General features: G+C 34.6%; 1 protein-coding gene across 1 annotated transcript in view; it reads left to right on the top strand.

The window, feature by feature from the left end:
- Positions 1–21,418, top strand: part of LOC144972601 (putative E3 ubiquitin-protein ligase MGRN1) — a 37,685-nt gene that overhangs the window by 10,180 nt on the left and 6,087 nt on the right. Inside the window, exons 4-13 of the mRNA XM_078914023.1 lie at positions 131–271; positions 816–933; positions 3,940–4,003; positions 7,757–7,917; positions 8,378–8,611; positions 9,117–9,228; positions 10,899–10,971; positions 11,871–11,967; positions 12,417–12,529; positions 19,441–19,540. Coding sequence (XP_078770149.1) covers positions 131–271; positions 816–933; positions 3,940–4,003; positions 7,757–7,917; positions 8,378–8,611; positions 9,117–9,228; positions 10,899–10,971; positions 11,871–11,967; positions 12,417–12,529; positions 19,441–19,540 — 1,213 coding nt within the window. The remainder of the gene's footprint in view (positions 1–130; positions 272–815; positions 934–3,939; positions 4,004–7,756; positions 7,918–8,377; positions 8,612–9,116; positions 9,229–10,898; positions 10,972–11,870; positions 11,968–12,416; positions 12,530–19,440; positions 19,541–21,418) is intronic.

Genomic DNA, 21,418 nt, shown 5'->3' with positions numbered 1-21,418 from the left:
AAGGACTGATATATCGACATGACACTTCTATTGACATTTTACTCAGTTGGGACGATGTCAATATCTCCGTCGTCCACTAAAATTCATTTTTTGGATTTATGTACCTGTTCAATTCTTTCTATATTCCCAGGGCAGAGAAGAAAGCAGGAACTGGGGACTCTACTATGACGGGATCGGCCTATAATGTGGAATTTACTTTTGACTGTGATGTGCGCTGTACTATACAAATACATTATTTTTCATCAGAAGAAATTACTAATGGCCTTGTGGTGTAAGTTGATAAGGCATTATAGCCTAGAGATGGTTGACAGTAATGCTTTGGTTCAAATTTAATGTCATTATTAAATTGTTCAAAAGTTAATGATAAACAGCATATATATCCACAATTTTAAAAAAAAGTGATTTGTGCACATATGTGAAGTGATCTAGCAAATCCGGTGTCACATTTGGGAAGATAAGAGTAAGAAACAGTGATGCAAGCTCAGGCTTAGATTAAGTGCATATGCTATTTGTCTATGTAGTAACCTCTTTAAAATTATTGAGTTTCTGTTCAGTTTTTCATTAAATTTTTTTGACGCTTTGAAATAGAGTCTGTTGTAATACGATCATCAAAGTGAAAGACAGGCTCAGACAAAGTTTTCCTGATCAGTTGGGTTCTTTTCCCAATTAGAGGGATAAAAAAAAGATAAAAAATTCTGTGGGATTTCGTCTTGATTGGAGTTGTTCCTGATATTAAGGTGCTACTGTATTAATTTTTTTGTTTTTGGTCCTATTTATTGTTCTCCTCTTTGATTACACTTTTTCAATATCACCAGCTACCATCCTATGGACAGCTCTTTGAGCTCTGAAGTGTTTCATTATAAGCGAGGGGCAGGGCAGATTTTTAGCCAAGCAGCTCACACATTGGACCCTACCAAGTTTGCTGAAGAAGAAGTGAGTGGAATTTTAATATACAATTTTATTGCTTCTCCTGACTTATGATTACCAAACTCATGGCCATTTGAAATGATATATTTTAGTGCACGTCGGAGTGTTAATTTTATTGATTTTCAAATAACCATTCAGGAGTTTCTAAATTCAAATTCAACACAGAGAGATTAAACTCTTGATTTTTTTTGTTGCTTGAGTTATGTTTATATCCTTTAAAAAAAAATTTCAATGCCATATACTGTCCAGATAGAAGTATAAACAAATGCTCATGTTCACCATTGAACGGAGCGAATTATTGAAATCAATTATAAAGTTTAATAACAGTGCGAAAGTTAGATTTAGGGGAGCTTTTTTCTTTTTTTATTTGAGGTGAGCTGTAAATATTTTATATGTCATTTTTTATATCAAATTAGGGGATTTGACTTCTTTTTCTATAATTTCATATTTAATATTTTTTCAAAGAACTCGTTTGAATTTGTGTGCTTTTTTGGATTTTTTTGGGGGGGTTGGCTAGTTTGGATCATTCAGAGTTCACAGAAATTGTCATTTACAAATTTTATTTTGAATTTGCCATGGATGATCCAAGATTCAGTTATGAAAATCTTCAGCGGAATTCCGGGATTTGGCGATTTTCTTTGAAATGTTCTGCTGTTTTTGCAGTGTCAAACATTTTTCTATGAAAAGCACTCAGGCTCCACGGTAGATGGATGAAAAAATCACCATCATGTCTTGTGCCAAATTTTGACACCTGTGCTCAGTTGCATACATTTTGGTGACACTCGCAGTTTTATAACGTCAGCCTAGACAGGGTGGCACTAAATGTCAAAAGTGACACAAGGCCAGTGGTGCCCTTGGATGAATAGCTGTTGGGTAGGGATTGGAAAGTAATAATAGAAAATCAATTCATAATTCTCTCTCTCTCTCTCTCTTTCTCTCTCTCTCTCTCTCTCTCTCTCTCTCTCTCTCTCTCTCTTCTCTCTCTCTCGTCTCTCTCTCTCTCTCTCTCTCTCTCTCTCTCTCTCTCTCTCTCTCTCTCTCTCTCCAATTAGATGCTGGGTGGGGATCCTGACCTCCCATAGTGGGCAGGGAGGTACGTGCTGTGTCTTCTATCCCCCCATACCCGTTTCCCAATTGTTTCCTGTCATTGTCTTGGAATGAGATTACTTAGTTTTGTCCTGATCCTTGCCGGAGCTCCTTGGCTGGGAGGGAAACAGTCGAATGTATAGTTATAGTTTTGGGAGATGATATTTTTTTCCTTGTAAATCATCTCTCTATTATGCATTGTATTATGTTGAGTTTACATATTATATTAAATGATTGGTAAACATTTGAGTGTATTCCTCTTAGATGGGACCTGTGCTTGTGTCTGGATGAGACTTTTAGGTGATCTCAAACTAAGTGCATTGGTGGTCTGCTCTTGGAATCTACATCTGATCCCTATTTGTTCCCAGTTCCCCTATGTCTTACTTTTTCTTGGGTGCTTTTATTGTAATTCTATAACTTTTTACTATCCCATTTTCTTCCTTTTTACTGGCGCTGATATAACCTAAATGTTTTGCAAGCGCCGTAAAACCCTTAAAAACAAAACAAAACAAACAATTAGATGAATGGGTAAACAAAGCATTCTTAATCCATTGCTTACTTATGCAACCGTCTCGGTTTGGACTGTATTTATGAATATAGAATTCTTAAAATGCTTCTAATTAAAATGAAAGAAATATAAATTCATATATATTTCTGGTAGAGTAGTCTTTCTTCTCTATTTCTTTCTCTCTCTCTCTCTCTCTCTCTCTTTCTTTCTTTCTCTCTCTCTCTCTCTCTCTCTCTCTCTCTCTCTTTCTTTCTTTCTCTCTCTCTCTCTCTCTCTCTCTCTCTCTCTCTCTCTCTCTCTCTCTCTCTCTCTCTCTCTCTCTCTCTCTCTCTCATCATTTTCTCTCCTTCATTTTCCCCTCCCTTAACTCATTCAGCCCTAACACCGACTATATCCGTTGTTGACTCGGGTTACTTTTACCCCATGCCTATTTATTACATTATAGGCGTAGTATCAAAGCTAATGTTATTTTCATTTTTACATGTTAATGGTAGTTGAATAAAACTATCTATGTACATGCTCATTTTTAATACATTTTTTTTCTAATTTTGAAAAGTAGCAAAAATCTCTAGGATTGAGTGAGGTATCTAATTTAGTGAAATAATATATTTTTACAATATGGAAGCATAATCGACTTAGGAAACAAGAATGAAAGTCTGATATTTGGTTTAATCTTTTTTTTTTCTATTTTGTAAATGATTTAAAATTCATGAGTTTAATAATGAGTTGCATGACCACTAGTTGCAACAACCAATACGCTATAGCATAAGACATGAGTATGGTATGACTTTTGATGGAAAAGTTTATCAACATCTCTTTATGTAGTGGTAAAGTAATATTGTTGGCTTTATAAATTGTCTGGTTGAAAGGATATTTATAACTTATAAAATAAGGTACTGTCAAAAATTTTCAGACTTTTTAACTTTAAGAGCACTGAGTCTATGGCTGTGAGGTAAACAGTCAAACGCATAAGATTAGTTATTTATCTTGTAAATCATCTCTTCTATGTATAATATAGCTTTTGTCATGAATTGACATTTTGTAAATGTTTGAGTGAAAATCTCTCAGTGGAATCCTGTGCTTGTACCTGGATGGGACTTTATGTGATCTCAAACCGATCGTTTTCTTTTGGAATCTACTTCTGTTCCCTTTTTGAACCAGTCCTTTTTGACTTAATTTTTCTTGGGTGCTTTTTAATGTAAATTTAGAATTTTTTTTACCATTAAGTTTTCTTCCTTTTAAAAAAATTATAATGAATTACGTAAAGCCCTTATAGACAAAACAAACAAGCTCTCTGTCTTGATTTCGTTCATAATATTCCTTGAATTGTTACAATTTTATTTTTATTATTGTTGACATTTTGTTATTTTCTCTCTCCCCTCCCCCATATTTAATATTAAAAAAAAAAAAATCTCCAGTGGCAATGCAATTTTGAAAAGGAGATTTACCCAATTGTTATTCATTGTTCAGTTGAGGAAGAAGGTAAGAATCAATTTTATAATTGTGACGATACGATTTTAGGGATTTTTTTGTAGTATAAGCAGTGTTGTTAAAAGAGTTTCTTTTTATATTTGCTCATCACAAAACATGAATACTGTCTTATGGTTGAAATAGCAGTTCATGGTGTAATACAGAAACTTTCTATCAAACTGTTTGGGACAAAAGTAACATTTTAATGGAGATGTCTCTTAATGTAGAGTTGTGCATAGTTAAGTCCTTGGAGAGGGCTCTTTATTCACCAGTCAGATGTAAAATGGTAACAGCTTTAAGAAATTATAATAGTGCCTTACATGCATTAACTCTTTTCCTCAACTTGAATGTTGCTGTTGGTCTAGGACCCGTTGTAATTAGTACTTAAAGTAGACATTACGCTATCCTTTTTCCTTTTTATTCTGATAGTCTTTAAATATTGTTCATGACTTATTTCATTATGACTTTCAATTCTTAAAGTCTCATTTCACTGATCAAGATTGACTCAAGAATAATATTGACCTGTAAATCCTCTGACTATAGAAGTCCTGACTCACGTTCCTGGGGCAACAGTTTATCCACTTTCTTCAATGAACCCACCGACCCACTTCAAAAACAACTAGTTCTAAAAAGAGATAAGCCAAGTGTTCCACTCCGACTGTGCTATTTTAAACCGTCCATCCTTCAGCTCTGCGAAGTGCTGTTTATGTGCCAACTTTACACTTGTTCATGAGTTGAACCTCTGTACAACCACTCATTGCAATATGACTATATCAACTAAATGTCATTGTAACATAAACAGGGATCTGACTTTTGTTAAGGAATAAATATAGCACAGACATCCTTTGATGCAATAAACTGTCAACCAATCATACTGAGAGACATTTTGTCATTAATGACAACTCTACATTAAGAGACATCTCCATTAAAATGTTACTTTTGTCCCAAACAGTTTGATAGAAAGTTTCTGTATTACACCATGAACTGCTATTTCAACCATAAGACAGTATTCATGTTTTGTGATGAGCAAATATAAAAAGAAACTCTTTTAACAACACTGCTTATACTACAAAAAAATCCCTAAAATCGTATCGTCACAATTATAAAGTTAGATCAAAGTCATCTGATTAAAAGTTTGTGGGGCCACCAGGTTGTTATTTGAATGGTTATTTGTTTTCTCATCTCTGTTGTTTTAGATCACGTTTGAATCCATTCTTTATAATGTAGCCTCAAAGCAATCAAAGCCTTCATTAAATTATTGAGGCTATGAGATGTCAAGCTGTGGAGTTTTATACTGTGTAAATCACATGCATGCTCAATTGAATTCTTGTCTCAGCATTCCAGCATTGTTGTAGACTCCTTAACTTTTTTTTTTTTTTTTTTTAACAAATCACCTGTCACATGTGGACAAAGTATGTATCTTACTTGGTCTTAGTGATCACAATATAGTGCAGGTTGGCAACCGAGTTAAACCTAAAAAAAAAAGATAAAGAGAAAGATCCATAAATGGAAAAATGCAAATGTTCCTAAAATGAAACAAGAAACTTAACTAAAGTATTCTTGGAAATGTTTTCCATCGACCCTGACATTTGTGATTTTACTAAATAAAAGACTATATTCTACTTGTAAAACAAATATCACATTTGATTTTTTAAAGAGAAAAGACAGGAATTTTTTTTTTTAAGTTGTTAACCTTCTTATGCTTCTGACATCTATATCACAAGAATTGTTTTTCTCGATGAATGAGTAGGCCAGTTTTTAGGTAAATTTTACAACCCAATTTAAAGAGTCTCATAAATGATGTAACATCATGGGGTTGTATTGGTTTTTAGTTGATGTCTCTGACTAAAGATCATAATCTATTCTTTAAAAGAAATAGGGTTGGGGATCAACATTGTTCAGCACAGCCAGTTTTGCCATCGAGCACAGAATTAGTGACAAATCTAAACATTATAAAACTATTTTTCACAAATTGATATACGAGTAACATGCAAGCCCCTCTTAAATTAAGGATAATCCCATTGCCCGTTGATTCAATTGGTTATTTAGAATATTTGGTGGGGCATATTCATGAGTCCTTAATTTGACCTTTGGTTTTCGGATTTGCCATAATTTGGTCGCTGATGGCTCAAAAAATTCATTCGTCTCGATCTATGTTCCACAGTACAGTAGTATAATAATTTTAAAATGACACAACTGTTTTGTTTTAGACTAATACATCCCTTTATACATGTCTTATGTCATTTGTATTAATTTGTTTTAATCATGAAATTGTACACAACTCGACCAGGATTTCCTGCTTTCATAACTATTGTAATTGTATCTCTAGGATGACGTAGGTGCTTTCACTGACATCTGTGTTGGAACTATAATTAGCCAAATTTATTGTTATTATGTAGGATTAGGATGAAGAATGAAAGAAAACCTTGCTCTTGAATCATTCCATTGCCTCAGCAACATCTGACACATTGAATTTAAATTCAACGTATATGATCGATACTAATTAAAAGGATTATTTGATAAGCTCACCTGGGATAAAAAACAAAACAAAAAAAACATTGCTCTTGAATAAACCTGGCTCAGGCATTATGATCGGTCATTTGATGAATGGAGTTGCTATCTTGTTGGCTGCCCTAATGCTAAATTCATCTGCACACGCCTACACACTTCATACCTAATCGATTTTGATCGATGATGGCTCGATTGATGTTAATTTCCACAATACGGTTTAGACCTGTAAATTCTCAGTCAATTAACTGAAATCAGTCAATTCGTCAAATTCAAATATTTTAAAAAAGATAAGAAAGAATTGAATAAAGAAAGAATTCATGAATCGCATAGCTCATGGGCCATTTATATTAACGATGGATATATTGCCAAGGCTAAGCAACGCTTTTTAGAATTGCCGTGTCTGAACACACCCCAGTGTATTTTCACACAGCCTTCGTGAAATTATTTTTTCACTTTCCAAACTTGTCCTAGCCAATTTTAACTGAGCCGCCGAGCGATAAATTTCACTGTTTCGTCTAAGCCAAAATTGACCACATTTACTTGAAGGACAGGAAAAGTATGAAAAAGAAAAATTCGAACACCGGAAGTTCGTTATGTAGACACCTTCAAATCGAAAGTTATATGATTGCTACAAGCACATTTCGATTGCCTCATGTTGTAAACAATCTGGTTGACCGTTTCTAAGCTTCTTCACTGATTGGATACCTAATTATAAGGAACAATGGTAATTAGCCTAATTAATTCCCCGCAAAAATTAGTTTTCTGCCATTGCTTTGCTCAAGTGAGCTTGCTGTTTACCTTTCATTTTGATTCTTTGGATTTTACCGCTACGACGAATTACGAAGAAGAGTTTCAGTTTCAGTCAATTTTTATAGAGCTCATTTACAGGTCTAGGTAGTATAATAAGTAAAATAGACGAGTGCCTGTTTGTAATAGCCTTTATTTCCTCGCAGATATTACAGGTTCTCCACTGGTAAATATGATATAAAACTACTTTACAGATTGATATTTTGATGAGACAACATGAAGATAAGATTAATAGGCAGCCACATTTTATGGAAATAAGAGTATTTTTTAAATCTGCACATTATTTGTCTCTTTTTTCATCATCATCATCATCATCATTATTATTATTATTTTTTTTTTTTTTTAGAATTTTTTGTCTCATACCACTCTTAAATATTTTGCAATAAAAAAGATGTTAGAATGTTGAATATTCCTATCTGACGAGATTTAATATTCCTGCATTTTTAGAACATGCAGGACATTCTCACATTACGTATGCTGTGCTGGAGCGTAACCAGGAGGGTGTTTATGCCATCAAGCCTCTCAAACAAAAACAGGTTGTGGACGGACTTTGCTATTTGTTGCAAGAGATATATGGTATTGAGAACAAAACTATGGAACGAATGAAAGTAAGGATCTTGTTACATGTTTACCCATATAACCTGATGTTTCTTTTCTTTTTTTAAATTGTAAAATAACATAACTGATATGTTGAAAAAAGCTTTATGATTCCTCAATAGACTGTTGAAATGCTTTTTTCTAAAATTATGTTCTTTTGTTGTTTATAGCTATGAATCAAGAAATCAATTCTCTGTACTGATGGGGAATACTTTTTATTTTATGTCATAGTATTTTGCAAATGTGAAGCCCTGAAGAAATACTATATTCTTCTTCTTCTTCTTCTTCTTCTTCTTCTTCGTAGTAGTAGTAGTAGTAGTAGTAGTAGTAGTAGTAGTAGTAGTAGTAGTAGTAGTAGTAGTAGTAGTAGTAGTAGTAGTAGTAGTAGTAGTAGTATTAATCACTATTACATTCTCGCATTGTATAAAAACTTTATTATTTAAAGTTTTGATATATTTTCTTTTCAAACAGGATGTTGATCCCGATGATGAAGTTGAAGACAGTGGTGCTGAGTGTGTCATCTGTATGTCGGATATGAGGGACACCCTTATTTTGCCCTGTCGACACTTGTGTCTGTGTAGTAGTTGTGCTGACTCACTGCGTTATCAAGCCAGCATGTGTCCCATTTGTCGAGTCAAGTTTAGAGCTTTGCTCCAAATTAGAGCCATGAGAAAGAAGACTGCATTAGGAAATAACACTCCACATGTGAGTTTTTTTTTTTTTCATTTTGATCACTTGTGGGTCTTTTTGTTTGTTTGTTTGTTTTGTGCTATATTTTTATAGTCCTTACCCCATTATAACGATTTATTCAGTGTGTACGTAATTTTTGAGAGGCCAAGTATGGCAAAATTTTAATTTTCCCCTCCAGATTTGGATTTTTAAACAAAGAGTTGAGTGGGAAAATGATTCAAATATTGTTGTATTTTACTCAGAATTGGATGGTAGGCCAAATTGAACTACACTACACTTAAGTCATTCTAGTGACAATTCATATAAAGTAGGTTGGAGATCATGCCTTTTTGGTGAATACAGTTGTGGTTTTTTGAAATTCGAATTTTTTGTTTATTGGCTGTGGCAGGTCTACTGGATCACTGGATACAATCACATTTATGCTAAAATGAAGAAAAGAAGCTCAAGTTTTAAGTTGAGAAATTCTGTAATGTAAAGAAATTATAGTTTATAACTTGTTGCCTCATTTTACCAATTGCAGTCTGAACCAGAAGATAATCCTGTCAATCAAGAAGGGGTTCCTCCAGGTTATGAGGCAATTTCCTTGATTGAAGCCTTGAATGGTCAGGTCGTCCCACCTCTCAACAGTGAAGGTAATAATGTCTTGTATTATTTTTGTTTTGTGTGATTAAGAATCCTGAAGAACCATGATTCTCATGGGTTAGCATAAAATCATCAAGTTAATTTCCCAAGGTACAGATCTGAACAAGTGTGTATGAAAGCTGCTAGATCAAGCAAGAAAGAAAAATACAAGAAAAAACTATCCCAAAAAATCAGTCTCCCTCGACTGGGATAGTTGAAGTAGAGTGATTTTTTGGGGTGTTTTTTTTCTTGTATTTTTCTTTCTTGCTTTGACAACTTTCATACACACTTGTTCAGATTTTTATCTTACATCGAGGCCTGCTCCCTCGTTTCTTAATTTATTATCCCAAGGGTTCATCTAGTGAAACGAATTGTATTTTATGGACGTTCTTTATTGGACTTTGTTTCCCAACACAACTTGGTGGCAAAGATCAGCAATTTTATTTGTTTGATTTTCAATCATGGTGAACTTCAGAGATTTTAATGATTTACCTGCTGAATACAACACCATCTGGAGGAAATGAGATTATTCACAAGGCTGATGAGACTTTCATTGAGTGGTTATATAACTGCAAAGTGGAGATGTGATATGATCAAAAGATCTTCTACTACCAGCTGAAGAAATTAGAAATTTAGAGAGTAGCAGTAACATTTCAGATCACAGCTGATGAATTAAAATGACCACGAAAATAAAGTCTACCAGAATTAATGAAACAGAAAGATGAAAACTATACTCAATGGCATTGATTGTTTGCCTTCAAATGGAGGTCAGTATATAGACTCAAATATTCTTGGTGATTTGAAAACTGTAAGTTTGGGAAGTGTTGTCAAAACATATGTACCCCTTACAGAATCTGGAAGATATCTATTTTACATAAAAAATAACAATGATCCTTTCAATATATTTTCCTATGTTCATTGAGAATATTTCTATCTTTTAATGGTTTGTTCTTTGGTGCAGATTTTGCCTCTTTCTTTGCAATCATTTAGGACTAAAATGTTTATGCTATGATTGTCCTACTTTGATTCTTCAAGAAACAAACCAACAAATTTTATTTTTCCAAAAAAAAATAAAATATTAAGATGAAGGTCCCTCTGACTTCATTGTGTATTTTAAAAAATTACTATTTTTTCATTGATAATTTTGGCTTTGTAGTGAAAACAAATATTTTTTGGAGGTTTTTCTTTAAAAACAAAAAATGATTAGCTTGATATCTTATGAGAAAAAAAAATTAATGCGCGAAATCAGCAGGAATGAGGAATTCAGAGGAATATAGAACAAAATGTGATTCACCCAGAGTTATTTGGCTTAATGAGAATCTCAAGACTCAAAATCTTTTCTCATTGATCTTTAACCATTTTCATTGCCTCAACATCACCCCTTTTCCTTTGAAAATAAGGTATTGTACTTATACCAGAACCCCATTTTAATCTCAGTCAATTAATTTTTCTTTAAACATTAACCTTTCATGTTGAAGACTTTGGATTTTTTTGTTTTGTTTTTTTTTTTGAAAATTTTATGTTTAATGGATTTTTCACATTCCCTTTTAGAATTCCTGGGTGATGGCATCTTGCAATACTGTATGAAAGGGCCCATTGGTCTGAAGAAAAATTAATACTGGTGGGAGGAGAGAACAGTTCATATTGTATATTGAATTGAATAATATTGATTCTGTTTCAGGTGTTCATCTCCAGATTTCATCAGGTCCGCCTGCAGTTTTTGCTCTTGACAAAAAAGGTCACAAAGACAGCAAGTAAGATTTCTTATTTTAATCTGTGTAGATGTTTCATCCAGAATTATTAGTAGATTATTTATATTTTCTGATTTGCAGTAAAAGTTGATTTCAAAAACATTACCATATTTTTGTTTTATCCAAATATTGCCGCCTGAGTTTAATAATTGCACTTTCCCTCTGTTTTCTTTTTCATAAAATTGATTGCATTATTATTTTGAATTGGTGTCCCGTCCTAATTATAATCTAAATACAGGCTGTGGCAGATAGTCTTTTAGCCTTGACTATGATTAGACCTAGATCAATGTTAATAAAGATTGGATAAATATCTTTTCGCAGCATAAATTCTTTCTTTGTTTGAGTTTACTGTTAAGTGTAATTGATTTATTTCTATGCCAAAAAAGAGTTATTGAAATTGAGCTACTATATCATTAGAAAACATAGGCAAAGGCGTGCACTTATTTGTCACCAGAAGCTAAAAACATAAGGAAGGGAACATTGCCCATCTCATCTGGTATACACCATAAACCACTAGGAGTTGGAAACATAATATTTTAAAAACTGCTCGCACATCCACATGCTTCTATGAGTATTGGCAGACAATGCTAATGCTGAGTTGTCAAGTGTATGGTAGTGTTAGAACTATTGTTAATCTGTGTCTTTGCAATGCATAAGTTAAGAAAGGTGGAGTTTGTTTAGTTAAAGTAATTGAGGAAGCGCTTGTTTTATTTTAATTTGGGTTAAATATAAATAAATATGAATAGGATTGATGTTTAAGGGGGGGATTTGGGATGGTGGTGGGTTTAATAGGGGTAGATTGGTAAAATTTTTTCATTAAAAGGCAAAGGAAAGTGTTTGTTAAAATGTAAACTACATTTAACCCCCCCCCCCCCCCCCTTTTTTTTTTTTTTCCAAATCAGAATTATGGTTCAATGTCCCATTGAATACCAAAAAGAAATGGACACAGACAAAGAAAGCAACAAAGGAACTCTTGAAAAGAAAGATAAGGATAATGCAGTAAGTTTCAAGTCACTTGTTGATGATATATTGTGATTTATAATGGTAGATTGTTGCTCTTTTCAAGACTTCAGGAGTATAATTGCATTATTCTGAGCATTACTGTGTTGGAGTCTTCAGGTCATCGTATTGTTTGCTTGCATCAGATAATGTAGGCCATTGATAGGTTTTTCAATGGATTGTTTCATTGCTTTCACCAATAATTTTTTGGCTGATTTGAATTATTGCAGACTCTTTGAATATGCAAAGTATTGAGAGTCATACGATACACTGCTTGCACTATTGCTTACAATTTGGAAGTTGTATTGATGCTAAATAGTAAATGTTTCACTTCCCATGCATGGGGTATTTATTGTGTTTTTTGTTTTTTTAGCATTAGACTATTTTAAAATTAAAAGCGTATCTTTTATCCATTGAAAGTCTTCCCATAAAATCATTCTTTATTTCAGACAATTGTGGACTCAACAGATATTCAGTCTGATGCTACTCCAGATGAGGTCATACCCAGACCTGTGGTAAAGGATGTCACTCAGCCATTCAAATCCACTGTTGTCACTGTCAGGTATGCATACTTAGTAGAACCAAATTAAAATAAAATTTTGCATACTTACTTACGGCCCATTAAGCCGGTTGGCATGTCGGGCCACCGTCTTCAGGGAATTCTTTCATCTCTCCCTCCACTGTTCTCCTCCAAGTTGCTCAGGGCCTTCCTTATCTTCTCTTTCCTTCTGTGTCCAGTGTAGGACAGTTTTGCTGATGTTTCCCTCCTCCTTTCTCATAACATGAACTACGGTACTACCCATCACCACCTTTTTATTGGTTATGTCCTTCATGCCATCCATTCCACATTGATCTTGCAGACTTTCACGTTTAATTCTATTCGACCAGTAAATGTTCATGATCCTTTTGAGGTACTTTGTATGAAATGCAGACAGTTTGTTCATGTCGCTATCTGTCAACCTCCAACATTCAGATCCATTTAGAAGTGTTGAAACAATACAACTTTGGTAAATCTTGAATTTCTACCATTTGCTCTCCAAACATTATTCAGTATGTAAATGTTTTCCTTGCTTTATTAATGCCTCTATTAATGTCTCTCAAGTCCATCAGTCCTTGTAATAAGGCAGCCTAGATATATGAATTCTTCATTATTTTGTGATTGTTGTTCTATATATATTTGCTAGCCGAAAGAGTTGAGTCTTAATGATTTCTCTTGTATGTGTGTGTGTGTGTGTGTGTGTGTGTGTGTGTGTGTGTGTGTGTGTGTGTGTGCCAAAAAGGGCTATGTCGTCTACAAAGTGCACATCTTCTAAGTGAAGAGAAAAGTGTCCATCAAATCTCTTTATTTTGGTACTCTTTTGTCTGTTTCATTACCCTATAGTAAAAATGGTTGCTAACATCACACACATCCTTGCCTAACACCAGTTTTAATTTAGAAATTTTCACAGCTATCCCGGGCGTTATAGGTTATTATAAAAAACTCTTAACAAGCTCATTTAGGTGTTGCAGGGATGCCACTTTTCCGGTTTTAGCCGGAAATCCGGTTTTTTTACCACCAGCCGGTTTTAATCCGGAACCTCCGGTTTTTGTCCATCGTCACTATTCCAAAAAAAAAAAAAAAAAAAAAAAAATTATTTTTTTTTGATAAATAAACAGTGATTTTGAGAATTTCACAGAAATCTTCCGCTGAATTTGCCGTGTAAAACATTTCCCTCAAAACCACAAAATCACCATTATGTCTTATGTCATATTTTGACACCTGTGCAATAGTCTCGTGAAATTTAGTGACGGTCCCGTTTTTATGACGTCGGGCCAGACTGAATGGCACCAGATGTCACAATTGACACAGACGACCAGTGGTGTTCTTTGATTAGCAAGTTGATGGATGAAGGGAAAGGGGAGGGACAAATCTCTCTCTCTCTCTCTCTCTCTCTCTCTCTCTCTCTCTCTCTCTCTCTCTCTCTCTCTCTGTCTTTTTTTCTTTGTTTTTTTCTTTTGCAACCATCCATTAAATCATCTGGTGGTTATACAGAGATAATTCATTAGCCTAGGATAAAGCAATGGTGATTGGCTTAGTTTATTCTTCTTTCTTTTTACCTGTTGACTATGGCTTTAAATTTGTGAGCTGAATAACCACTAGGTTTCGGTAAAAAATAAAAGATATTGTAGCCTGGTTTATCCTTTCTTAAAAAAATATAGCATTGTGGAGAACATTGTGCTTATTTGAGTCAATAAAAAAATTGATACGGCGCACAACTCTACTGAAAGATTTGAAAATTAGAAATGTATTTTTTACAGATAGATAAACAGATAACTTGATTTCCTTTTATAATTTAAAGTCAGTTTGAAAGTTCGTTGAGTCAATCAGATAATATCATAAAATATGTATCGACGACACTTGGCTCCCAAAATCAACTAATTTTGACACTGTTAAAAGTTGTCAATTTGCGTCATCTATTTATGACATCAAGTATTATTATTTCTTCCGTTGTGTTGTTGATTTAGCGGTGATCAGTTTTGTTATGATATGTTTGTGTGTGTGTGTGTGTGTATGTTTGTGTGTGTGTGTTGTGTGTGGTGTATACATGTGTGTGTGTGTGTGTGTGTGTGTGTGTTGGCATTTTTCAGCAAATCATGGCATTCATAGTGATATTATTCACTTGATCACATGAAGGTATTTCAGTCGCCATTTTGATTCTTTTTTTACTATTAGGGTTAGCTCGAGAGGTTAGTCATAAGTGTTATTAAAGGTGCTAGGGTGTTTGTTTTTCCATAAGTTAAGTAAAGGGGAGACATTCCGAAAGCTCCTACATCCCCAGTATTCTTTAAATTTGTATTTTCACCTTTGATCTTTTGTCAGCACGGTGGTAGAACAGCACATTCAACGTTCAAAATTCCAATTCCAATAACGGATAACAGCACCTGTAGCATCAGTCGCCAATCAGACACAGCTAAGTTACTGAAGAGTAGTTCTCCCATAATTTGGGATGAAGCACCTATGATGGACAGGCGTGTGTTTGAATGTGTGAGCAGGACATTTTGTGACATAACAGGCAGTTCAAAACCTTTTGGGGGCAAAGTGGTTGTACTTGGATAGGATTTTCGGCAAATTCTACCTGTTGTTAACAAAGGAAGTGAAGCCGATATATTAAGTGTCACACTTAACAAGTCAATTATTTGGAATTTTGTCACCATTTTTCACATGAACAATAACATGAGGGTTACTGATGACAATAACTGTTTTGCAAATTGGCTTCTCCGCATCGGAAATGGTACAGAGCCGGTTTTCAGCGAAATAGGAAAGTATTCTTTTAAATTACCTACAGCGCTATGCCTTCCTGAAAATGACCCAGAATGCTTGATAAATGCTGTATACAATGATTTGAATCTGAACTTTGCGGATGAACGTTATCTATCAGAGAGAGAGCAATTTTGACTACAACCCATGAAAATGTTGACAAAATAAATGTAGCCGTTCTGTCCAGGTTGACCTCATCAACTGAACAAATTTACCGCAGTGCTGATTCCATTCAAAGTGACTCTGACATCAACTTATACCCGATTGAATTCTTGAACGAACTTACACCTCCCGGACTTCCTCCACATGCATTACATTTGAAAGCCAACACGTCAGTCATGCTGCTTAGAAATATAAATCCTAAATCAGGCCTCCTAAATGGCACCCGTTTGTTAATAATTAAATAAGGTTCAAAAGTATTAGAAGCCAAGATAATTACCGGGAGTAGAGCTGGCGAATTAGTGTTTATCCCTAGAATCAATCTGACGACAACAACTGATTCAGGCTTACCATTTATTATAAATAGAAGACAGTTTCCGGTAAAATTGTCATATGCAATGACAATTAACAAGTCTCAGGGGCAGACATTAAGCAAGGTGGGGATTTTCTTACCACAACCGGTATTCACACACGGACAACTGTATGTTGCTGTGTCACGGGTCAGAGGCTATAGTGGCTTACACTTCATGTTGGGCCACACAGAAAAATCAACCGAAGATATACCAAATTACACAGACAACGTTGTTTACCAATCTGCCCTCATTAAATGATGGTGAGTACAGTATCGAATGAAAATAGTTCTTTCCCCGCGAAATTGCGGGCTTTTTACTAGTAAAGTAAAAATCAAAACAAAACAACACTTTCTGGCCTTTTATTTGAATAACATTGTAGGCCTTTAACATGTGGAAAGGACAATTCATTAAATGTTTACAAAAAGTAAATTTATGTTTAATGATAAGAATGGATTTATACTAGTAATAGGAATATATTACATAATACCAATACAAAACTATGTTCCTGTTATTTTTACACTTTGCTTGCGTTTGACCGATAGACGGAGACATTTTCCTCCTTTTTGACAAATTGCTATTATTATCACTGAATAAAAAACACTCACCAAAGCCACTACATCATCTCTACCACCACTACTATTACAACCACCACCACATCATCATCCCTACCAACACTACTACTACAAATAACACCACATCATCCCTACCACCAGTACTACTACAACTACCACCACATCATCATTCCTACCACAACTATTACAACCACCACCACACAATTATCTCTAAAAGACCACCACTAGTACAACCAACACCACATCATCATCCCTACCACCACTACTACTACAACCACCATCACATCATCATCTCTAAGACCACTACTACTACTACTACTACTACTACTACTACTACAATCACCACCACATCATCATCCCTACCACCACTACCACATCATCCCTACCACCACTCCTGCTACAACCACCACCACACCATCATCCCTAGCACCACTACTACTACAAATAACACCACATCATCCCTACCACCACTACTACTACAACTACCACCACATCATCAACCCTACTACCACTACTACAACCACCACCACACCATCATCCCTAGCACCACCACTACTACAAATAACACCACATCATCCCTACCACCAGTACTACTACAACTACCACTACATCATCCCTACCACCACTCCTACTACAACCACCACCACACCATCATCCCTAGCACCACTACTACTACAAATAACACCACATCATCCCGACCACCACTACTACTACAACTACCACTACATCATCATTCCTACCACAGCTACTACAACCACCACCACACAATCATCCGTACGACCAGTACTACTATAATCACTACCACATCATCTCTACCACCACTACTACTACAACCACCACCACATCATCATCCCTACTACAACCACCAAATGTAATTACACTTTCAACTTTTGAAATTCTCCGAGTTGTGTCAGAAATTGCTGCGAGACAAATTTTGGATCTTATCTCAGTGAATTTGAGTGACCAGTCATTCTCACCCCTGATAGCTATTGATATTAATTTGTCTATATTTTGTTTTCAGCACCTTATTTTATCAATTTGAAAACTGTCAACTCTCCTTTCTTTTGTGTGTTATTTGCTCTCAATTGCAATAATAATTACTGAAACAATATTCCAAATTTGATATTTTTCAAATCTCTACAAAGCCCTTGCCATTGATTTGTATCTCGTCCGCGCAAGTTTTCAGGCTTTTTAAAATTTGCCTGGTGGCATCCCTGGTGTTGGGATATTCCGTGATATTCCAGATGCTCTCTCTGTGTAGACTGTCGAATGCTTTCTCAAAGTCAATGAAATTAATATACAATTGGCTCTGTCATTCATTTCACTGTTCTATGGTGTTTCATAAAGTCATAAATTTTGGTCAGCATAGTATCTCCTTTTCCTAGATTTTTAATCTGGAAAGACTATTTAAGTAATAGAATTCTGGGTGGGGATCCTGACCTCCCATAGTGGGCAGGGAGGTACATGCTGTGTCTTCTATCCCCCCATACCCGTTTTCCAATTGTTTCCTGTCATTGTCTTGGAATGAGATTACTTAGTTTTGTCCTGATCCTTGCCGGAGTTCCTTGACTGGGAGGGAAACAGTCGAATGTATAGTTATAGTTTTGGGAGATGATCTTTTTTTCCTTGTAAATCATCTCTCTGTTATGCATTGTATTATGTTTAGTTTACATATTATATTATATGATTGGTAAACATTTGAGTGTATTCCTCTTAGTTGGGACCTGTGCTTGTGTCTGGATGAGACTTTTAGGTGATCTCAAACTAAGTACTTTAACGGTGTGCTCTTGGAATCTACATCTGTTCCCTATTTGAACCAGTTCCCCTTTGTCTTACCTTTTCTTTTGTGCTTTAATTGTAATTCTAGAACTTTTAACTATCCCATTTTCTTCCTTTTTACTGGCGCTGATATGACCTTAATGTGTTGCAAGCGCCGTAAAACCCTTAAAAACAAAAAAACAAGTAATAGAATTGGTAATGGGAAGTATACCTGGTGGCTCAGAATAACTGTACCCTGTTTGGCAGTCTAGTGTGTCTCCTCTATTTAAACCAGATTGCTGCAATTTTTAAATAAGTATTCTACAAATATAAATTTTTATTATGTTTAATTTCAAATAATTTCAACAATTATAAGTGTTTAAGTGTTGTTGAAATGGCCAAGGCAAAATAGGCAAATTTTTGGTTTCATTAAATTAAATGTGCATCTTTTTTGTTTCAATTGATTATGGTGGGAGTTTGGCAGGAATTCTTCTCGATTGGAAAATAAAATTAACTAAATATTGAATAAAAGAAAAACAGTTCATATCACTTTTACCAAGAAATATTTTATGAAATGTGATATATTCATATAAGATACATTTTTATGGCACTGCCTTGGTTTTTAACAACTTGACGCAGACAGGGAAGAATCACTGCAAAAGAGTACCTCTGTCAAACAGATTTTATTTTCTCCTGAAATTCTGTCAAAAATGCTTAATGGTTGTATCTGGTTTTCATAAACTTTTGTTGAAAGGGAATTCCAGAAGTGATAATCCAGTGGATTGCAGTCTGGAGACTTTGGTGGCTAACTTTTTTTATCCATGAACCTTCTGGTCATTAGAGATGCAGAAACTCGTGGCATTCCTAGAGGTCGGTATTGGAAAAAAAATGAAATCATTTTTAGGATAAAGATAAAGCTTTTTGCAAGCAGGCAACATGTCTCTCTGTACATGCTCTGTGTAAAACGAAGCAGTCATTTTGATGGAAAAGGTCTCTGGGAATCCTTTAATGGAGACAAAACATGATACCATGAGGTTCTGTGAGAATGCAATGCTTATGTGACACAGCCTATACAGAGGAATGCTTCTTTTTGAAACAATGCTCATATATGGGTTCTTTTTTTTATGCGAAAGTAATTCACACTTCAAGCGATTGTAATCAACCAAACTGTTAAATCAATTTGATTTTTTTGCCATGAGAATTTCAACTATTTAGGTAATATAGTAAAGAAGTGGAGACCTTGAAACAGGGGACTGTTATTCTGAGCCACTCGGTATATATGTTGAAGGATTAATTGTCACTTGTTGATTCTATTTTTATTACTTTAATGCAGACACTCGCCTGATGGTTCGATCACCACAGAGACAAAGATTTCTCCTGTTCTTCAATCTGAAATGGTTGTTGCTCCCAATGCAAGTCCAAGAGCTGTAGAGGTGAGCAACTTTTTATTTATAGTATTGACATTTCTGTTGGTTTTTGTCTCTGAATCGAATTGAATCGAAATAATGGTGCTGCAAGTTAGAGAGCTGAAAAGTTGTGAATGTGGCAGTGCCAAAGCAAAAAGATAACCACAAGAAAAGGTTATCCTAAAATATTCCCAGTAGAGTAAGGCTGATTTGGTAAACTGGTACTTTTTCCTAAAGGAGATATCCATTTCTATTTTTGCAATGCTATTTTTAGCCCTTTGACTCCATCTTGTGGTCAAATTAAATTCTTGAAAAGAGCCTTGTCAAATTCCAGTTAGGTTAACAGAAGTAGGCCATGCATAGTTACCAATGGGAACCCCTTGAATCCTTCTCTCTCATTGGTCCTCAAGAGCAAGATGATATTTACTTGAAAAGGGCCGAAACGTCGTTTGTTTTGTGTTGTTCATTCATGAGTCAGATTTACTCCCTTTATCTTTATCTCTATTGCAAGATGGTTGCTTACGCAGCAATGTTGTGTTTTAATTAATGTTGCAAGAGATTCTAATGTCTTGCTGAACTATAAAATTAATTCCATTAGATATTTGACAAATGAATAAATTTACCAATCAGATAAGATTGAGTTTGCCAAAGGCAAGTACTGATAGTTGTTGACAATAATTTCAACCCACACCCTGTAGAAGTAAAGACCAACTGTGAAGCTGTATTTGTAAAGTCGTGTTCTAATAAAACCAAAATTCCACTAGATACAGTATAGAGAACCCCATCACAAATTTCAGGACAACAAATTTAGCAGACTTGCCAACCAGTATGATTTCTCATATTTTGATACGCTTTGAGGTCCAAAATATGACAATATAGGAATATTGAGTAAAATGAGATAATTGCAAAACGTCAACAGTTTGTAACAAAAAAGGGGGGAAAAAGGCTAAAAGTTGAATGTCATTATATTCCGTCTCCACCTAGATGAGAATCTGAGTAGCCAGACAGAAGATTTTTATTGGAATTGCAGGATTTTCCTACCTTCTACTAGCTTGATAAGTCTCCATAAATTCAGTGAATGTTTAATTTGAAATTCTGGATAGTTGCACATGCAGACCTGCCAACCAGTACGATTAATCGTATTTTAGTACGATTTTTGGACCCCGAATACGCGGATACGATTTTTTTTTAAAAGATGTGTGATATGAATGATATTGATGATACATTTGATGCATTGATACACACGTGTCGTACACCAACTGTTGACCGTGTTTCTGAATGAATGATACATCACATTCAATACTATAGTTATCATTTCAGTTGCTTATATAATGCCGGTTTTCACCAATATTTTTCTCATACATTTTTGAGGATTTGCATAGAATTATGTATTTAAGCTTGTTTTATACTTTAAATAGTCTCAGACCCCATTTAAACTTTTGCCACTTATTAAATAGAAAATTCTAAGTGAAAATTTAATTGAACCAACATCTTTGACTATGAAGCCTTCAATTAAAAACTGTATTGCTAATTAACTTAACATAAATGGGTTATTTCCCTTTATAATAACTAAATTACTCTGTTTTGATTTATAAAGTTTATAATGATCTTTTTTTTTCTTTATTATTTTGCACGAGTCTTGAATTAAAAAGTGGGCAGCTTTAAGAACGGTATTTGGTTCAAAATGAATTTTTTAGAACCATTTTAGAAGTATTTAACTTGTCTCTGCATATTACATACTTTGCGAATTTCCCATCATTTGATCAAAGTAATAGTATTAGTAGTATATAGAAGTAATAGTAGTAGTAGTAGTCGTAGTAGTAGTAGTAGTAGTAGTAGTAGTAGTAGTAGTAGTAGTAGTAGTAGTAGTAGTAGTAGTAGTAGTAGTAGTAGTAGGAGTAGTAG

This window comes from Berghia stephanieae, chromosome 5 (assembly GCF_034508935.2).
Source record: "Berghia stephanieae isolate SIO BIC M18660-M18661 chromosome 5, UCSD_Bste_1.3, whole genome shotgun sequence".
NCBI classification, from domain to species: Eukaryota; Metazoa; Mollusca; class Gastropoda; order Nudibranchia; family Aeolidiidae; genus Berghia; species Berghia stephanieae.
This window is presented reverse-complemented; position numbering and strand designations above follow the sequence as displayed.